The 20,365-nt window shown below is 40.2% G+C and overlaps 1 protein-coding gene across 8 annotated transcripts in view; it reads left to right on the top strand.

Annotated features, from left to right (window-relative positions):
- The window catches only part of ABCG2 (ATP binding cassette subfamily G member 2 (JR blood group)), a 135,675-nt gene that overhangs the window by 99,665 nt on the left and 15,645 nt on the right, over positions 1-20,365 (top strand). For all 8 annotated transcript variants that reach the window (XM_087864003.1, XM_045791627.2, XM_045791656.2 and 5 more), the window contains 8 exons: positions 195-398; positions 4,636-4,695; positions 5,425-5,539; positions 6,124-6,276; positions 8,973-9,130; positions 13,932-14,083; positions 15,508-15,612; positions 16,561-16,808. In XM_087864003.1, coding sequence (XP_087720129.1) covers positions 195-398; positions 4,636-4,695; positions 5,425-5,539; positions 6,124-6,276; positions 8,973-9,130; positions 13,932-14,083; positions 15,508-15,612; positions 16,561-16,808 — 1,195 coding nt within the window. The remainder of the gene's footprint in view (positions 1-194; positions 399-4,635; positions 4,696-5,424; positions 5,540-6,123; positions 6,277-8,972; positions 9,131-13,931; positions 14,084-15,507; positions 15,613-16,560; positions 16,809-20,365) is intronic.

The raw sequence follows: 20,365 nt of genomic DNA on the forward strand, positions 1-20,365 counted from the left end.
GTTTTAACAACTTTCAAATGTACAATGCAGTGTTATTATCTATAGCCACCATGCTGGACATTACATTCCCAGGACTTATTTATTTTATAATTGGAAATGTGTACCAAAATGGACTTTTTAAAAGTGTACTGTTACTGGTGTTTACAATCTCATTTATCTGGACTATCAACTTACTGTTGCTGTTTCCTCTACAGAAAGGCAGAAACTCTCCAGATGTCTTCCAATAAAGACCAAGTTTTTATCCCAATGTCACGAAGAAAGACCAATGACCTCTCCAGGATGACCTCTACCGAAGTAGCCGTGTTAAGTTTTCATAACATTTACTATCGAGTAAAAGTGAAGAGTGGCTTTCTTCTTGGTCGAAAAACAGTTGAGAAAGAAATACTAACAAATATCAAGTACGTACATGAACTTGTATTAAAATAGCTTTATTGACATACAGTGAGCTTTACGGGTTTTGCTTATCTCAAATAAAGGTCTTACGAACATCTGTGTGCAATATACAGACATACAGACACGCTTTTATTTTGTGTGGCTAACCTCGGAGTGAAATGGCTAGGTCACATATTAGGTATATGGTTAACTTTAAAGGAACTGCCAGACTGTTTTTAAAGTGGTGGTTTCATGTGCATCAACTTTCGTTTGAGAAACTGAACAATTAATGTGTCATTTAGTTTTTTCCGGGTATGCCCCCTGGTTCAGTAGAAAGCGACTGGCTGTATGATTTACTAGTTCTTGGTCATGAGGATAGAATTGTCATCTCTGAGCTTCAGGTTTCTGATCTGTGAAACAGAGAGAAGCTGTGCGGCTGGCTGTCCCTTACGAGCCAGACACTTTTAGGTACTTAAGCACTTTATGTTCTAGATGCTCGAGTCAGGTAGTTGAAATGACAGTATGTTGTAAAAGTACTTTGGTTTTCAAATGCACTTGTTTTAAACGAGTGGTCTGTTTATATAGTAGTTTGTACCGTGTACTTCATGCTTCTCTCCATTACACAGGCAGACAGAGACTATTTAAATATAAGACAGCTATAACTTAGCTTAAGGTATGCAGTTGAAGTCCAAAGTGATAAGAGAAATTAGGAATGAATCAGGCCTAGATTAGAACGGACCGACCTTTCTGAAAAGCTGACAGGTTTTTTGTGGATCATAGTAATCAAGAAAATGTTGGTCACTTCAGATTTTGTGCTGATGAGTGGAAGGTGAGTGATTCGCGTATGCGCAGGTGGACTAGATTTAAAACGCATACTGTGCGGTGTACATTTATCTTGCTTATGTTTTAAAGCTACTAGATCAGTAACTTGATCCAGCAAAAGCGTCATCTGTTCAAATTAATAACCTCTAATTCCAATCTAATACCCCAAGGTTCTTTCCATATTTCTATGTTTGTAAAACATCTTCTCAAAAAGTGAAAACCCTGGCTCTCATTATCCTTGATACACTTACTGATCTGCTCACTTTTCTTATTCTTTAATGTAAGTAATTACCCCGCCCTTCAGCTGTCACCTCTCTTCCTCCCATCTCCCTTTATAGCCTGTGTTCTGTTACAGCTGTCGAGAAGTTTTTCCTACTTCTTGACATTTGTGTTTTTTTGCGAACTTGTCTTCTTGTTTTCCTGTAAGTAATTGTCATTTATAAAAATGCAGAGACTCATTTATTCAACAAATTTTAGATGTCTGCTAGGTGCTTGACATTGTGCAAGATGCTAGTGACATAGATAGGTCCTCTGTTCTCAGAAAACTTCTAGTCTAATGTGGATTTAGACAAATCGAGCACTTCTCTGTGTTGTTCTACCATGACAGAGGGGTGGGAGACCCCGTGGAAGCCCCTAAACTTAGATTGGAGGGCCGGGGACATGAGAGAGAAAGTGAAGAGTGTGTTACATGGTGTGTGTGTATGTGTGTGTGTGTGTGTGTGTGTGTGTGTGTGTGTGTGTGTGTAGAGCAGGGTCAAGAGGGAAGGTGCTCCAAGCCGTGGAAATGGCATGGTCTTCTCCGTTAAAGACTAGAGGATTAACCATTATGCACTAAAATGTAATAGATATGACCTGGGCCCTTTAGCTAGGTTCACTTGATGTATTTAGCATTTAGTGATCTACCCATTATAGACCACTGTGCTGCATGCTGTCATGGGTAGGGGGGAACACGACATGACACCGTTCTTGTTGACAAGGTTTTATAGTACAGTGAGTGAAACTTCTCTGCACGCAAATGTTGTAAAGCAGTAAATAAGGGTGGGAAGTGACTTTTGAGGGATGATAGTAGAGTGGAGGGTGGGGTGAGGAGACAAGGGGATTGTAGACCATAAACCAGAACAGGGGTCAACAGCCTTTCTGTAAGGGGCCTGCTAGTAAATATTTTCAGCTTTATGGGCCATACATTTTTGCTGCAACTACTCGGTTCTGTCATTGCAGCGTGAAGGCAGCCATGGACATAAGTGAAAGAGTGTGGCTCTGCTCCTGTAACACTTTATGAAACCAGGGAACAGGTGACTAGCTCTTATTTGCTGATCCCTGGACCAGAGTATAAACTCCACGAGGCGTAGGGCTTTGTTTCATTCTCAGCTCTGTCCCATGTCCTAGAAGAGTGTCTTATCATCCACAGTAGTCACTGGATAATTGTGTTGAATGAATGGAGGGCGAATTAGCCACTGCTGCCAACTGGAACCCTTTCTTGGCATTTGCGATTGTACATTATGGTTGTTTTCTGTAATGCTAGGGTTTAGTGCCAAAGTAAGCCCAACTCGGGGACCTGAAAGATTGTCCTAGAGTGTTCATATTCAATTTTGGGTTAATCATTTAGGATTGGTTGGTCTTTATTTGAGTAGATATTCTAAAAACCTGGAAAAGTTTTCTGACAATGACGTCTTAGTGAATAACAAGCTTATTTCTGGTCATTTTAAAAGAAGTTCCTGGGTAGTTATTAATAAAGACGATGCATCAAGAGCTACAGATAAATGCATCTGGAAAGTTCACTCGACCAGTGTGTCTTTTTACATTTGGGAGGGGGAGGGGAATACGTCACTGAAAGAGTAAGAGAGCTTTCTGTTCTACAGCTTGTTCCCAGTTTATCAAACTCATTGTATTTGTCCAGTGTTTCAGTGAGAGGCCCCTCAGTTCATGAGCAGAGTGAAAGCTACCTTTCACCCTGGCATCCACCAGCCATGTTGTAGTGGTGACCATTTAAGCACAAGAATCGGTAAATGCTGAGGTCCTCCTTGGTTGAGGCACTGTGGTACAATTGCTTCGTGAAGTTTATCACTCACGGTTATATAGCCACAGAATTGGCCTCTGTGAAAATCATTACCTGGGAATGAAATAGATTTCAGCTTTGGAATAGGTACTGTTTTTTCCGTGGAATAAATTTTGATTTATCAGTTCCAATAGAGATTGGGCGTAGACACCACAGTTTTGAAAGGACTTTTTCAGGTCTCTGTTTTATCAGTCCCTACTCCCTCTCTCTTTTTTTAAAAAATATATTTTTAAAAGATTTTATTTATCTATTTTGGGGGGGGGGGGCAGAGCCAGAGGGAGAAAGAGTCTTAAGCAGACTCCACGTGGAGCACAGAGCCCAACACTGGGCTCGATCCCATGACCCTGAGATCGGGGCCTGAGCCAAAACCAAGAGCTGGACGCTTAAGTGACTGAGCCACCCAGGTGCCCCTGGAGAGGCCTACTCTGAATTCTCCTTTCTCCAGTCCATTCTCCTTACCGGTCTACTGGTTACCTTCAGGATACAATTCAGACTATTTGCCTTCTTCTTGAGTCTCAGCACGGTAAACGCTGCCTTAATTTTTTCCATCTTCTTCTCGCCATCTGAGTGTTCACTACCCTTAAATATCTACTTAGTTGGTTTGGGACATGATATGTGTACTCCATGTCTATATGTCCTTAAAGGTTGTCCCTTATAGAAAGTGGCATTTACCACTTCTATGCTAAGAATTTTCCAGTCCACTTACCTGGTATTTTATAGGGAAGAAAATGATATATCCTGAGGGTACATGTTTTACTTTTTTAATTCAGTAAAAGTTTTGTGAGGATTAAGAATTGGTGTTTTGTTTTTCACCCATGAGGTGCTTTATTCTTAGCCACTGAATTTCTACTTCAGATATGTTGTTTCTTAATCTGACCAGTTTTAAGTGGTGAGAACACTACTGGTGATTCTAGAAATCCATTGACTTATTAATTGTGTAGAACTTGACCAGGTAGCAAATGAGGTGACTTGAAGTAAATCAGTTAATGTCATCAAACATTAGTTAAGACTTGTTATGTTCTTTACACTGTGTGAAGACGGGTAAGTGTAACAGCGATGTTTAGCCAAATATCTGTTGCTTTAAGGAAACTTGAAATTTCTTGTGTCCTTTTTCAAAAAAATATAAATGGTTTAGAGAAGGAAGTGAAAGGAGTTTAGAGGGACCCAAGCCATTTTTCTTATAGGTCTTGACTAGTGATTAAGATCCTTTGTATGCTGGACTTACATTGACTGACAGTCGAGTGTCTTTTTCCTTTCAGCATTGGTGTGTGCTTGTTTTCTGTGTATAGTTTTTTCACTTGCATTAAGCGTATTAGATGCAGACCCTAAATTTATAGAACTGGTTTTGAAGCAGGCTGATAAATTGGTACGTTCTGTGTTTACAGTGGCGTCATGAGACCTGGCCTCAATGCCATTCTGGGACCCACAGGTGGAGGCAAATCTTCGTGAGTATAATCGTATAAGTGAGCTTTTTCTTTGTAGTTTTAATGTGCTTTTCAAGATGACTTTTATGTGAGCAGGTATTTGTCGAGCGTTTCTTGCACAACTAGTGTGGTTCTAGGCACTAAGGATAACACACAGGTGCTAGCTTGCGGTTGTCCCAAGGACTGGGGAATCTTACTCGGTCAGCTTTCTAACAGGACATGCTAACAGGACGTGATTGGCATACAGCTGTCGGCTATGATTTGAGCTCATGGGGAGGGAAAGGAGAGAGAAAAAAATTGAAAGTGGGGAGAGATGGAGCCAAAGGCCTAAGTGAAGACTTGTGTCTTAGACAAAGCACTGTCTGACTTGAGACCCCCAAGGTCATACGACCTGGAAGCCTGTTTGGGAAGTCTGTGCTGGATCAGCCAACGGTGACTTGGTTTCAGTTTTTGAGTTTTATTGTAATATATACTAAAAAAGGGAAGGTGAGAATTTAAAAATATATGTAATTTTATGATGAATCACTAAATTCTACACCTGAAACCAATTTTATCATACATGTTAACTAACTAGAATTTAAATGGAAATTAAATTTAAGGAAGTACCTGAAAAAAATATACGTAATTTTAGGTAATTCATGGAATTCCTTGATAGATTTATATTCTAACTTGAGCGGAATTTGGATTTAGAGTAGCTGAGAGATACTGCCTGAGTTGGAGAAAAACAACAACGTATGTGTCCTCTCCTAGGTTGTTAGATATCTTAGCTGCAAGGAAAGATCCAGATGGATTATCTGGAGATGTTTTAATAAATGGAGCACCTCGACCTGCCAATTTCAAGTGTAATTCAGGTTATGTGGTACAAGTAAGTGTTTGTGGATTTGTATTTTAGCTTTCTTCTATTTCTGTATGAGCAAGTGCCTTGGCTGATAGTTCAGTGTACTTCCAACTGACTATATGACATATTCATAGAACCAGTTTTCTTCACAGCAGCTTTTCATAATCTCCCATTAAGATTTGGAGTGGTGTTAAATGAAGAGGCAGGGAGAATCTGGAACATAACAACTCTGAGGGCAACGATAGCCATTCTCATTATCGTTTCCATTTAGGACACTACTGTTTTCCTTTTTTGCCCTAGCTTTACCTCTCTCCTTCCCCTAGCTTAGAAAGATGTTTTGGTAAATCCTGTATAAAGCAGTCCGGACACGTCTGCTAGTAGTAATCATAATTACCTTTGTTGATTTGGGTGTACATACAGGGGATGAAAATTATGCCATCTGGCTTTTCCAGCTGTCTGTTTTTGGAGTTGTTATTTGTCTGACTGCAAGTTTATCAGCTAGAACTTTATGTTGGATATGTTATTCTTGTGAATTAAGTTTACACATACTTAAGGGTGATGTTATTAGAAAAGACCTAATATGTCTTGTTAAAATGCCATTTTGCTTTAAGGATGATGTCGTGATGGGAACTCTGACAGTGAGAGAAAATTTACAGTTCTCAGCAGCTCTCCGGCTTCCGACAACTATGGCAAGTCATGAAAAAAATGAGCGAATTAGCAAGGTCATTCAGCAGTTAGGTCTGGATAAAGTAGCAGATTCCAAGGTAATGTGTACAAACCAGACAGGATCATAGCCAGCAAATAAGATCTCACCTGTAGGGATAGTGTAACTCTTACTTAGAAGTTTTCTATAATATGTGTGGTCAAAAGTGGCTGTTTTCTGTAATGATGAGAAACATGACTTGTTACATAATATGAAGATGGAAATTAACCAGGTAAAAAAAAATCTAAAAATGTTTGAATCCTGGAAATGAAGTGTGGCGGGGTGGTCTGGTATGTAGAAGTGTCTTTGTGAAGAACATAAGGCCCTTTCCACATGATGATAGCTCTTGATGCTCTCGCACACTGTCGTGTCTCAGCCACCGTCTTTCCACTAACTTTCCTTCTTCCCGTTTTCTTTCCCCTTTTAGCTCTCCTTCCTCTTCCTCCAGGAGGCTTTGTCCCATTGCTTTTGAGGTATATTTCTGGAATTCTTAGATGACAAAAATCCAAGGGTTCTGGCTCTGTGTTTCACTTTGCTATAATTTGGCATTCAAAATTATATTTAGTCAAAGTAGGTTTTCTTTCTTTTTTTAAGATTATTTATGTATTTGAGAGAGAGAGTGCAAGAGAGCATGAGCGGGGGGAGGGGCAGAGGGAGAGGGAGAAGCATGTGGAGCAGGGAGACCCACGCGGGACTCGATCCCAGGACGTGAGCCGCAGGCAGACATTAACTGACTGAGCCACCCAGCACCCCGGGAGGGTTTATTTCTAATTTGTGTAGCATCCAAGTTGTTTCTCTATAGCCTTTCTTTTGGCACTTTTGTCTCTTATTCCTCCCTCCCTCTCTGCCTATCTTCCTTTTCTTCTGCCACTACTTCCTTATAGACTGTGTGTTAGGTACTGGGCTCTTAGGTTTTAGAGATAACGGTTGTGGGCAAGAGAGACAAAAATAACTCCTTTTGTGGTTATGCAGAGTCAGGAGGAAGAAACGAGATGAACAAGGGAGTTTTATAGTTGATGACTAGGAATGAAAGATTTGCTGGGAAACATTTGAAGCTGTGGGTAAAGATGAGCTTTTTTAGATGATGGTGGCTATAGTTTAGCATTCTTTTTTTTTTTTTTTTAAGATTTTTTAAAAAGTAATCTCTATGCCCAAGGTGGGACTCGAACTTAACAACCCTGAGATCAAGAGTCCCATGCTCTACCGACTGAGCCTGTGGTGGCGAGAGTTTAATTTCCCCTGGATATGTATCCCTTACTTAGAGATAATGAAGGATGGGGTTTTCTGCTGGTTGTTGCTTCACGTCATACTGTCTGACATTTTAGAAAAATGTAAAATGTATTTTGCTTGTATTTCTTTTGAAAGCATAACTCTGAGATGCCACCATTTATCACTTATTTTTGTTTTAGGAGTTTATGAGTTTGGGTTTCCTTTGTCTTGTCTCTGTTTATTTGATTTTCTTTTTTAGTAAGGTGCTTTCCAGTCTCTGCCTTTAGGTAAAAGTTCCTTACTGATAGGTAGCTATTGCCCTAATTTCCTTGCATGTAATTCCAGGGAAAAAGAGCTGAAGGTAGTTGTTGACTTCTTGGAATTTATTTATGTAATTGATTGAAAATACATTTAAGTTTTTTTACTTTTTATGAATTTTTAATATAACAGAAATGTAGAGAGAATAGTCTAATTACTATTGTAATTACACAGTTGTAGTATAATTAATACAATGGTATGATTACTAAAAATATACACCTAGATTTCCCAGTTGTTAACATCTTATTCCATACTTGTTTCAGCTTTTTTTTCTGAAGTATTTTAAAGAAAGTTGCAAGTATTGTATTTTACTCCCAAATATTGATTATGCATCTTAAGAAAAAAGACATTTGCCTACATTACCACAGTACCGTTATTAACCAACAAAATTAACAGTATCTTAATATCACTATGTTCAGCCATATTCATTCACATTTTTCCAGTTGTCTCCAAAATGTCTGCTATAGCTCAATTGTTATGGGATCCAATCAAGGGCATGAGTAGCACTTAATTATTATCTCTTTGAAGACTCTTACTATAGGAATTATTTCCTGCCTCCTGCCTCTCCCAAAACTTTTTTGCTTCTCCCGCCCTCCCACCCTCTACACACATTGACATTGACTAGTTGAAAAGACTGGGCCAGTTGCCCTGTAGAACACTCTGCCTCCTGGATTTGTCTGAAAGAATTGAGTCAGGAATTCTGTAGTGAGTTGGGATATAGGCAGGGTCCATTTGGGAAGCCTTATGGTAATTTAAGAGGTGCTGATGTGGTGTGATAGCAAGTGAACTTTCCCATCTGCCAAGCCCACTGAGGACTTTTGGAGGGATGGGGTGGAGGGTGTAAGAAGACTAATAAATTATAGATGCTTTCCCCTTTTCCTCTCCTACCTTAATCTCCCTTTTGCTTTGTGATTTCACTATGCCAGGGCCATATGTTTTAGTGTTCTAATTTAACTATCTTAAAACTAAATATTTGACCTGATAGGGAACATGAAATACCATTAAGCATGGCATTCATGTCAGGCTTAGCCACTTCCCTGACTTGAGCCTCAGTTTGCTCATCTTATTAAAGAGAAAACTACCTCTTCTCCCATATTTTCATTTATTTTCTATTTGAAATAAATGAGGATAATGAGATAACGTGCCTCTTAAAGGGTTGGCACATTGTAGGATCTCAACAAATGGTAGTGGCTGTGGTCGTAATTGTTAATAATGACATTTGTGTTTTAGGTTGGAACTCAGTTTATACGTGGTGTGTCTGGAGGAGAAAGAAAAAGGACTAGTATTGGAATGGAGCTTATTACGGATCCAGCCATCTTGTTCCTGGATGAGCCCACAACTGGCTTAGACTCAAGCACAGCAAATGCCGTTCTTTTGCTCCTGAAGAGGTAAATGCTATGGGAACATTATTTTTTCATTCATCCAATATCTGATCACCTGCTGTATACCAGGTATTATTCTCAGTGCAGGGAGTTTAAGAGTGAGCACAACAGACAAAAATGTCTTCCTTCTTTGTTGGAGGGAAATAGTCAATCGACAAGTATAAGTGTTTCATGCAAAATGAGGCAGGGTAAGAGTGTAGCAGTAGAGGACTGTGGTGGGGGTGGGGCTGCTATATCATATAGCAGGATGGTCAGGGAAGACCTCAATGTTGTGACATGTGAGCTGGGAGCAAGTGAGCGAGACCTGACTAGTCCTAGCTGGAGGGAAGAGCCAGTGGGTCCTGAGGCAGAGCATACCTGATGTGTTCGGAAACATCAAAAAAACCAGAAGGACTGGACCCCAGGGAACTAAGAGGAATGGAAGTTGCTTATTGATTAGTTTGCTGGGGCTGCCATAACGTAGTACTACAGACTGGGTGACTTAAACAACAGAAGGTTCGTTTTTCACATTCTTGGCAGGCTAGAAATCTAAGAGAAGAGCATCAGCAGGATTATTTCTTCTGAGGTCTCTCTCCTTAGCCTACAGGTAGCTATCTTCAATCTGTGTCCTCATTTCATTTTCCTTCAGTGCATCAGGGTCCTCATCTCCTCGTCTTATAAGGACAGTGGTCCTTATTAGAGTAAGGCCCACTCATATGACCTTATTTGACCATAATTACCTCTTTAAAGACCCTATCTCCAAATACAGGTATATTCTGAGGTACTAGGGGTTAGGACTTAAACATGAATTTGGGGGGGGACACAATTCAGTCCATAACAATTAGAATAGGACATGAGATGGAATTGAGTGGGTGGCAGATTATCCAGGCTTTGTAGGCCACTGTAAGAACTATGGCTTTTATTGTCTCTAGGTGACATGGGAGCTTTTAGGGAATTCTAGAACAGAGGAGTGGCAGCTGTGTAGAGAAAAGACTGTATAACTGGGCAAGGTGAGTATAAGGAGACCAGTCAGAAGGCTGTTTGTATTAGCTCAGTTGGGATATGATACTGGCTTTGAGTCGGATGGTAGTGGTCAGATGGTGAGAAGCTGTGGATTCTGGATCTGTTTTGAAGCTAGAACCAACAGGATTAGTTCATGAATTGGATGTGGGGTGTGGTTATTGAGAGAACAACTTTCTAAAACTTAGGGCCTGAAAAATGGAAGAATGGAGAAAAGAGTTACTTTTATTCCTCCAGTGGGAGGAATATGTTTATAGGAGAAATTTCAGAAGGTAGATTTTGGACATCTAAAAAAATTTTTTTTAAAAACTTACAGAAGAGTTACAAGACTAGTACAAAGAAATCTTATGTCCTCTTACCTAGATTCCCCAGTCGTTAACATTTATCTGCATTTGCCCTCCCTCCAACACTCCACCCCACATAGTCTTTTCCTGACATCGTGTACCTTCAGCCCTAAACACTCTGGAGTGTAACTCCAAGAAACAAGGACACTCTCCTACATTACCACCTTCTACCCTCCCAGCCGGGAAGTCTACCTTGCTGCCATCACCGCCATCCAACCCACAGACTCCAGTTGGACTTCATCAGTTGTCCCAGAAGTGTCTCTTTCTCTTTTCTGGCTCAGGATGTTCTCCAGAAACACTTGTTTAAATCTTTTCTAATCCTGACCCATTTTTCAGTCTTTCCTGGCTCTCACATCCTTGTCTGTCTTCAAGAGTACATTTCATAGAGTGGCCTTCAACCTGGATGCATCTAGTGTTTCCTCATGACCAGGCTCAGGCCATGAATTCTTGGCGGGAGTACCACAGAAGTGATGCTGTGTTCTTCTGCATAAATCAGGGGCTGCCTGATTTTGACTTCTGCCACCGTGGGTGATGTTCATGACCATCACCTGGTCATGTTGGTAACTGCTGGGTTTATACCTGCTGTGAAGTAACTATTTTTCCCTTTGTAATTGGTTAGTATTTGAGATAATGGGGTATTGTGTCCATACCCTATTCCTCATCAAATCTCCACCCACCAGTTTTAGCATATGCTAGCAATTTCTGCCTCCATCGATTACCGGTACGATGGTTGCCAAGTGATTTTCTGTTTACATCGTCCTTTCTACATATGTTAGTTGGCATTCTACTGTAAAGAATTTTCCTCCTTCTCTATTCATTTATGTTTCCTCATATTCTTATTTTAGTCAGTGGATCAATGGATTATATAATCTGTTATTCTTATTTATTTTTATGATTAAATTAACCCTGATTTTGCCATTGGAAGCCCCTTCAGTCTGACTTTTGTGTCCTTTTGACATGTCCCCTAATCATTCTTCAAGAAATTCTTTACTTTATGTTCTGCAAGATGTTCCAGGCTCATCTTGTACTTTTCCCATGTCAGATGTTTCTCTGGGGAGTCCCGGTACCTTCTGGTGTAGTCAGAATTTAGAAACCAAGATCTGATTACTTAGTGTGCTCACTGCTCCTGCAGTTTCATTGCTTCCAGACCAACTTAGCAGGCACACCTAGGAAATGCTTGTGTACATGTGCGTGCATTATGTATGTGCATATATAACACAGAAATACATTCCTATATTTTTTTATTAAAGATTTTAAGTAATCTCTACACCCAATTTGGGCCTCGAACTCACAACCCTGAGATCGGGAGTCTCATACTCCATGGACTGAGCCAGCCAGGTGCCCCTATTTCTATATTTTGTATGGAAAATATGTAAAATATTAATTTATTACATATATATATATATGGTTTGAATAGAATGATACATGCAAACATCTGTAACATCACTGTTAGCATGTGTATATTAAAAAACCCATGAATGCATAATATTTCCAATCCAGTCTAACGCTTGAATGTTCTTTTTAGTCTTTGCCCTTTCCATATTTGTAAGTGATTTTTTTAGACAGGCAACAACTTAGCTGTCATTATTTCAATATATTTACTTACTTGCTAAACCAAGTAACTTAGTTGTTAAATATAACTAATCTCCTAGTCACTGTGGCCATCCCCTCCGCTCATCACCTCTGGGACTGCTCCCTACCACCCCAATTTTTTTAAAAACACTGCACACATCTTCATATGACATCCCCTCCTTGTTATTACCTTGCTTCCTCAGATGCTCATGCCCTCATGAGCAAGTCTCTATGCTAGGATAAGAAGAAATGGGCAGATTTTAGACATCTTAAGTTTGAGATGGCAGTTGCACATTTAAGTGAACATGCCAAGTAATGGGTCTGGGGTTCATGTTCTGTTAGGGAATGCATGATATTTTTGTGATCTGTAAGTGTGTTAACTGTTCATTAGAGAATGGTGGATTCCAGAATGTAGAATACTGGACTGTGTTGTGTTTTATCCTGTTTTGCGCTGGTTAGCACACAGGCATCTTTCCTTGTGCTGGAAGGCTGTAACCTGGAATTTCTCACACTCCACTGTGCACTCTAATCATTGGGGTCTTGTTAACATCAGATTCTGTTTCTGCAGCTCTGAGATGGAGTCCGAGTCTATGTGTCTCCTAGGAGACACTGATACTAATACCATTGGTCCTCAGACCACAAGGCTGTCACACTGAAGCCCGTCCCTACTTCTAGTCCTTCACCGGCTCTTTCTTGCCCTCAGCCTAAAGTTGCAGCTTCTGAGTGAAGGGATTTGTCTTGGGCTTGTTTTGGGGGGCGGTCTCTTTTCCTAGCTTCTTCCCCACCGCCCCCCCCCGCCCCGATCCCCATGCACACATCCGGGCTCTGCAATGACACAGAATTACTTGTAGTCTCCTTAGTAGATCTTGTTACTGCATACTTTGTTTGCCGTCTTCCTTCTGCTTGACTACATTTTCTCTTCTTGGCTTACTCTGGCTGGCCACATTGATGCACTCCTTTCATCATCTTCAGACTGGCTTATGGTCTTCCATTTTACTTATAAGGAATCTTCAGCTTCTTTTATTCCACACTGTACTGAAATTGTTGGATCTGCTGGCCTGATCCTTGAGGCAGAGCAAGCTTGTACCCACTGGCATGTAGTAGGTGCTTAGAAAACACTTAAATGGACCTGCTACCTCTCATAAAATATTTTCAGTAATGACAGGTTTTCAACAGTGATTTTGGCCTTCGTTTCTTTTCTTCATGAGTGGTACCTCCTGTGTAAAGGTAGTTTAGTAATGTTTTGGCCTCGAAATCAGACCAGGGATCAAATCCCAGCCCTGTGCCTTACTAACTGTGACAGGGCCAGTCGCTCAACCCTCCAAGTCTTAATCGGTAACATAAAGGTAATAACAATATTGGTACTGCCTTGTAACGTATTGTGAGAATTGAGATAAGTATGAAAGTATGTAGCAAAGACATAGTAAGTACTCAGTAGTATTAATTGTATCATTAGGGCAAAAGAATGAAAACCAATTCCTAAAGAGCTAGGAGATTTAAATGATCAGTGACAACAGGGCCTACAACCATCATTTTAACATTTAGTCCATGGTATGTTTCCATACTTGAGTGTACGTACGGGTTATCTGGGTGCTTGTTAGAAATATGGAGTCACTAGGCCCAGTAGGTCTGAGAAGACTGTCCAGGGATCTGCCTTTTTCATTAATATTCTGGTTGACATCAACTGCCCATGGAACACACTTTAGAAACCCCAGTGTTTTCATAAAAGCACTGAATTTAGGTCCCCTAACTATCAGATAATATGAAATGAGAAGTTAGTAAGAGAAAATCAAGTCGAACTAAGAACAGATGATCTGAAGGCAGGAATAAAGTTGTCATGATGTTCAAGTTTCAGATGGTTAATGACTTTTATTTTTTCGCTTTTAACTTAGGATGTCTGAACACGGACGAACAATCATCTTCTCTATTCATCAGCCTCGTTATTCTATCTTCAAGTTGTTTGACAGCCTCACCCTGTTGGCCTCAGGAAGACTCATGTTCCACGGGCCTGCCCGGGAGGCCTTGGGGTACTTTGCATCAGTGGGTATGCTTGACTTTTTCACACAGTAAGATCCTTTCTTAATAGAATCCTGAAAGAGCAAAGGCGGTGTCTAGGAGTGTTGTTGGGTCTTTGAGTAGACATACCGTGGCTTCTGCCACTCCAAAACTTCTTCAGTTCGTTTGGTGCTAGAATACAGTGCTAGCTTGTTCTTCAGGTCTCTTTCCTGTCCTGTCTGACTCTGCCTGCATATGTGTGCATGAAGATTTCTGTGGGGCCCATATTGATCCTCTTCCTAGTTCTGGCGACCTTTCCCTAACGGTTCTGTAAATAAGTTGGACTCATAACCAGTTATCTGTCAGTCAAACATTTTTGGAAAGGCCCAATAATATCCCCAAATAGTTTGTCTTCTTGTCTAAGTTATGGCTCAGGCTTCCTCACTTTATTCCCTTGTGTGGGATGTTGGTCTGCTTTGGTGGGGGTTCATGAAGATGCTACTTAAAATTTTCTAGCAGCATTAAGTTACGGATTTAGACCTCGAGAAGGGATGAGTGATTTACCAGTCAACAGAATGACTCATCCTAAGTCTTACTTTGAGGGGCCAGCACTTCTGGCAGTTTTGGGCTGCCTGGTTCTATTTAGAATGCAAATACATAATTTTTTTATGACTCATGCCGTCTGTTTCATTTTGGAGATATTTGGATGGGATTATAAATGGTGCTCCATGACTCCAAATATAGTTTTAAATATTCACTAGTCATCTTTTAAAATTTTTGTTTAATCTTTCTCCTTCAAAGGTAACAAGCGCACGCAGGTCTAGGGAGTTTAGGGGCGATGAAGCCGATAGACTGCAGGCCAAGTGAAGTTCAGAGGAGCACGCTGCAGGCAGTGGAGATGAGCGTTCCCCTGGCCGTGCGGTCACATTCTCTTGGGAGTGCTGCTCTGGGGATTTGCTCTCTATCTTGGGGTTTTGACAGCACAACAGATGATCGTTTTAGGCCCCAGGTGAACTGGGGGGACAGAACACAGCCCTGGCCGCTCCCAAGTGCATTCTTTGCTTGAGGAGCAGTAGTCCTAGCTACAGCTTTTTTTCTCTTTAACTTAGTTTTTTTTTTTCCCTTGGGCCTATATGTAGATTTTTGAAGCAGTTCTGATAAGCATCAGAGCTTGCTGATAGCTGTTCAGATCTCATGAATTACGATGGATAAGGACCAGGTATTAACTTTAGACTTTTGGGGAGTTCAAGGTGGGTTTTGAGTATGTTGTTTTTCCGGAAGAAAGAGCATTGTTGAAATATCATGTGATTGAATATATAAAAAGAAAGCGTAAATCAGTGAAAGGAGAAGAAAAAAAAAGATGAAGGAGAAGTTGATTCTCTTCCCCTGCCTCACCTCTCTCACCGCTGACAGTTGAGTTTTTGCTTTCTAAGCCCATCAAGTGTGTATACCTGAGTTGCGTTCTTTTTGTAGGTTACCAGTGTGAGCCTTATAATAACCCTGCAGACTTCTTCCTGGACGTCATTAACGGAGACTCGTCTGCTGTGATACTAAACAGAGAGGACCAAGAGGGTGAAGGTGTGTGAATCTGTTGAGAGTCACAGATTATTGCCTAATTGAGTTGGCTGAAGTTTAGCAATGTGACAATAAAGCATGGCTTTGTGGATTTTTATTAAAGCCATCCTCTGAGAATAGTTGTGTCAGTCCACTTGCGCTGCCATAACAAAGATACCATAGACTAGGTGGCTTAAACAATAAACATTTATTTCTCACGTTCTGGAGCTAGAAGTCCAAGGTGAAGGTATCTATAGACTCGGCGTCTGTTGAGAACCCGCTTCCTGGTTCAATGATGGGTGACCATCTTCTCATTGCCTCCTCACATGATGGAAGTAAAGGAAGGGCCTCTTCTAGAAGGGTTCTAATTTCGTTTATGAGGGCGACACTCTCATGACTTAATCACCCTTCAGATATCATCACATTGGGGATTGGGTTTCAGCATATAAATCTTGGGAACACAAACATTTCGCTCTGTAGCACTGGTCAGCATACAGTTTGTTTTCCGTGGTTGCTGTTTTTTACATAATGTATAAATGAGTATTTCTGTGATAGTGTCACTTCTAAGGGGAATTTTCATTAAAAAAATGCCCATTGTTTATATAATGTTTTGAAATAAGAAACTTGGCAATTTATATATTTGCATATAGAAGAAAACAAGGACCAAGTGTGTATATTAGGAATTACAACTCCCTCTGGTAAGAAGTCTGTTTTAAAAGAATTAGGGTTCAAATGTTATAGTTAGGAAAATGTCAGTAGGTTTGCTGTATTCATAATTTTATGGAAACGGTTGGCCAATTAACTATATTTTTCTAATACTGTAAAGCAGTGACAGATCTAATAATTTTTTATACTCAAGTGTTAGAATTAAGATGTCAGGGAAGAACCTAAGAAAGGGGTTACAGAAAAATAGCTAAATCATTGTCATTTTATGAATAATGTTTCCCTTCTTTATCCACTTTTATTCCAAAGTCAAGGAGACTGAAGAGCCTTCCAAGAGAGGTACTCCACTTATAGAAAAAATAGCTGAGTTTTATGCCAAGTCTGACTTCTGCAGAAAAACGAAAGATGAGTTAGATCAACTCTTAAAGGGTCAGAAAAGGAAGAGCTCAGCCTTTAAGGAGATCACCTATGCCACCTCCTTCTGTCATCAACTCAGATGGATTTCCAAGCGTTCATTCAAAAACTTACTGGGTAATCCCCAGGCCTCTATAGCTCAGGTAACCTGACAGATTCTTCGGGTCATGCTGGGACCTACTCATGTGGGAACATTAGGGTTCTGATATAATCTATTTTAGGATTATGCTTATCTTTACTCAAGCTTCCATTTATTTATCCCCACTGTGTTTGGGATATAAGAAGAGCCAACAGAACAAGCGAAACACCATGAAATTTTTACCTACGGAAGACTCTTTTTTGGTGTGGGTTTTTTGTTTTGTTTTGTTTTTGACTACGTAATTAAGAATTTTTGTTGATTTAGACTAGCTGTAATGGGTAATCTTTGTCGAAAAATCTTTTCTTCAAAATTTGTGAAATAAAGGAAATGTTTAGCCACATTTAGGGTTTTCTGGTGGCTGCACACATTTGTTTCCTGACTCATTCAGCAAGTTCTCATTGACCGTGTGTGGCATTTTGGGGACTTGTATACAGCAGTGAACAAAATGGGTGAAAGTAAAACCCCTGTTCTCATAGAGCTTGTTTTCCTATGAGGCGTGACAAATGACAAATTCATACAGTAATGAACTCGATAGCAAGTCATATGGTAAAAGGAGCTCTGGAGAAAGTTTAGGCACAGTGGGGGAGAAAGGAAGAGGAGAGAGAAGGAAAGGAGAGTGGGAGAGAGCAGAAAGGGGTTGATTGCATTTGAAGTCAGGGAAGCCTTCATCTAGACTCCCTGAATGCACCTGAAGGTCACAGGGGTCAGCTGCTGTCTCAGGGAAGAGTCTGTGTGCAAGCGCTCTTCCCCATCATTGACCTTCCTCATTTAGGAGTTCTCATTTTAGGAGAGCACTAGGTGCCTAAAACAGTTGGCAGTTAACACAGCATAGTAAGCAGGCTTGAATTCAGTTAAATAAGCATATTCACTGTCAGATTAATAACTTTCTTTTGCTGAAGAGGAAATCATGTTCTTTTCCTCTTTGGGCTGGCTCTGTTGGCAGTTGTTGATTACTACCCCTTTATTGTCCTGTTATTCTCAGGTGCTCTGTCCGACAGAACCCTAGTGTTCCCTGTTCATTGGTCCATCCTTTCTAGGGAAATCTGTTTAGCCAGTTCTTTTGGGGCTGATTGATTTTATTTATTAGCAGTCATTGAATTTCTGTTGAATACCAAAGATGGCATGTTGTTGGCACTAATAAGATATTACTGATTTCTTGGGGCACCTGGGTGGCATAGTCAGTTGAGTGGCCGACTCTTGGTTTCAGCTTGGGTTGTGACCTCAGAGTTGTGGTATTGAGCCCCAAGTTGGGCTCCACGTTCAGTGTAGAGTCTGCTTAAGACTCTCTCTCCCTTTGCCTCCCCACCTCCCGCCCCATGTGTACGTGAGATCTCTCTCTCTCTCTCTCTCAAATAAATAAACTTTTTTTTTTAAAGATTTTATTTCTTTATTTGACAGAGAGAGAGAGAGAGAGAGACAGTGAGAGAGGGAACACAAGCAGGGGGAGTGGGAGAAGGAGAAGCAGGCCTCCCCCTGAGCAGGGAGCCCGATGCAGGGCTTGATCCCAGAATGCTGGGATCGTGACCTGAGCCCAAGGCAGATGCTTAACGACTGAGCCACCCAGGCACCCCTAAATAAGTCAATCTTAAAAATAAAAAAGATATTATTGACTTCTTACCACATGCACCATAATTTTCATACTTCAGTACTGTCGCCTTTTAAGTATTAGTACCAAGAATCTCTATCCCTCTTTGAGACATACTGCTAATTGCTCCAAATATTTTTGCTACTATTATTTTGTATTTCTGTCAGAATATGAACACTTCTTTGTACTATCAATCACAGTTAAATTTTTATTCTTTTAGAATAGATTTGATATCATTTGGAAACAAGTCTGATAAATAAGGTGAACCTTGTTTACCCATTGTTCCAACAGTGAGATAATGTAATGGAGTTGATTCTTTAGTGTGATTTATACATTAATTTTTTTACTTGGAAAATAATATAAATTTTCTCTTTTTTCTGAAAGTGGTTTGTAAGTGTCTTGTCCAGGTCACATGTATAGTAGTTCTGGGCTGGATGTGATTAGAATGTGGAGTTCGTTCTTTCTTTTTTTTTTAAGTTTTTATCTAAATTCTAGTTAGTTAATATACAGTGTATTATTAGTTTCAGGTGTACAACGTAGTGATTCAGCAGTTCCATACATCACCCAGTGCTCATCACAAGTGCCCTCCTTAATCCCCATCACCCATTTCACCCATCCCGCACTCATCTTCCCTCTGGTAACCATCACTTTGTTTTCTATAGTTACGAGTCTGTTTCTTGGTTTGCCTCTCTCTCTTTCCCCCATGATTGTTTTTGTTTCTTAAATTCCACATATGAATGAAATATGGTATTTGTCTTTCTCAGACTGTCTTATTTCACTTAGGATAATACTCTCTAGCTCCATCTATGTTGTGCAAATGGCAAGATTTCATTCTTTTTTAGGATAAGTAATATTCCATTGTATGTATACCACATCTTTATCCATTCATCAGTTGATGGACGCTTGGGCTCTTTCCGTAATTTGGCTATAGTAGATAACGCTGCTATAAACATAGGGTTGCATGCATCCCTTTGAATTAGTGTTTCTGTATTGTTTGGGTAAAAAATAATAATAATAGTGCAATGGCTGGAGTCATAAGGTAGTTCTGTTTTTAACTTTTTGAGGAACCGCCATACTATTTTCCAGAGTGGCTGCACCAGTTTGCCTTCCCACCAACAGTGCAAGAGGGTTCCCCTTTCTAGAGTGTGGAGCTATTTCTAATACAGCATGATTCTGCATCTTTTGGTGCTAGGCTTCCTTCAGCTGCAGACCCAGGCCTAGTGCCTCCAGGTTGCATGTTTACCCTACTTGTCTCCTCAGTGAACTCAGTTCCACAAAAGGAGTCCTAACAATGCTCAGATTCATGGCAGTCTCTTAGAACAAAGATAGAACATTGCATTTCTCTGAGCATTACCTGTTCAGATTTGTACATACTGGAATGTTACCTTAGGACAGGAGCAGGCAAACCTTTTCTGTAAAGGGCTGGATAGTATATACTTTTGACTTTTCAGGCCACGTGGTCTTTGTCTCAGGTGGTCAGCTCTGCTATTTGAGCAAGAGAGGAGCCATAGATAATACATAAACAAATGAACGTAACTGTGTTCCAATAAAACTTCACTGATGGACACAAATTAGAATTTCATTTAAATTTCATGTGGCGAGAAATAGTCGTCTTCTTTCACTCTTTTTGTCCCCCAACCATTAAAAAAGTGGTAAAACCCGTTCTTAGCTAGAGGGCTGACCTGAAATAGGAGACAGTCCATATTTGGCCTGTGGACCCTGGCTTGCTGACCTTTGCCTTAGTGTTTTTAATCTTATATATACATTTACTTCTTAAAGTGTTCGAATGTGAGGCTATTAAACTGTTACGGCTTCCTGCTGATAAATCTCATATTGCTAATATTACAGCCATCCTTAGATTTCAACTAGTCATTTATGTGATTCAGACTTTGCTTCTGATAATGCCATTTGACCAAAGGTTGTATTTGGACGATCTGGGAGTAAATGGATCATCTGTATGAAAGGCTTTAATGTTC

This window comes from Ursus americanus, chromosome 8 (assembly GCF_024610735.1).
Source record: "Ursus americanus isolate L20-20 chromosome 8, mUrsAme1.1.p, whole genome shotgun sequence".
Lineage (NCBI taxonomy): Eukaryota > Metazoa > Chordata > Mammalia > Carnivora > Ursidae > Ursus > Ursus americanus.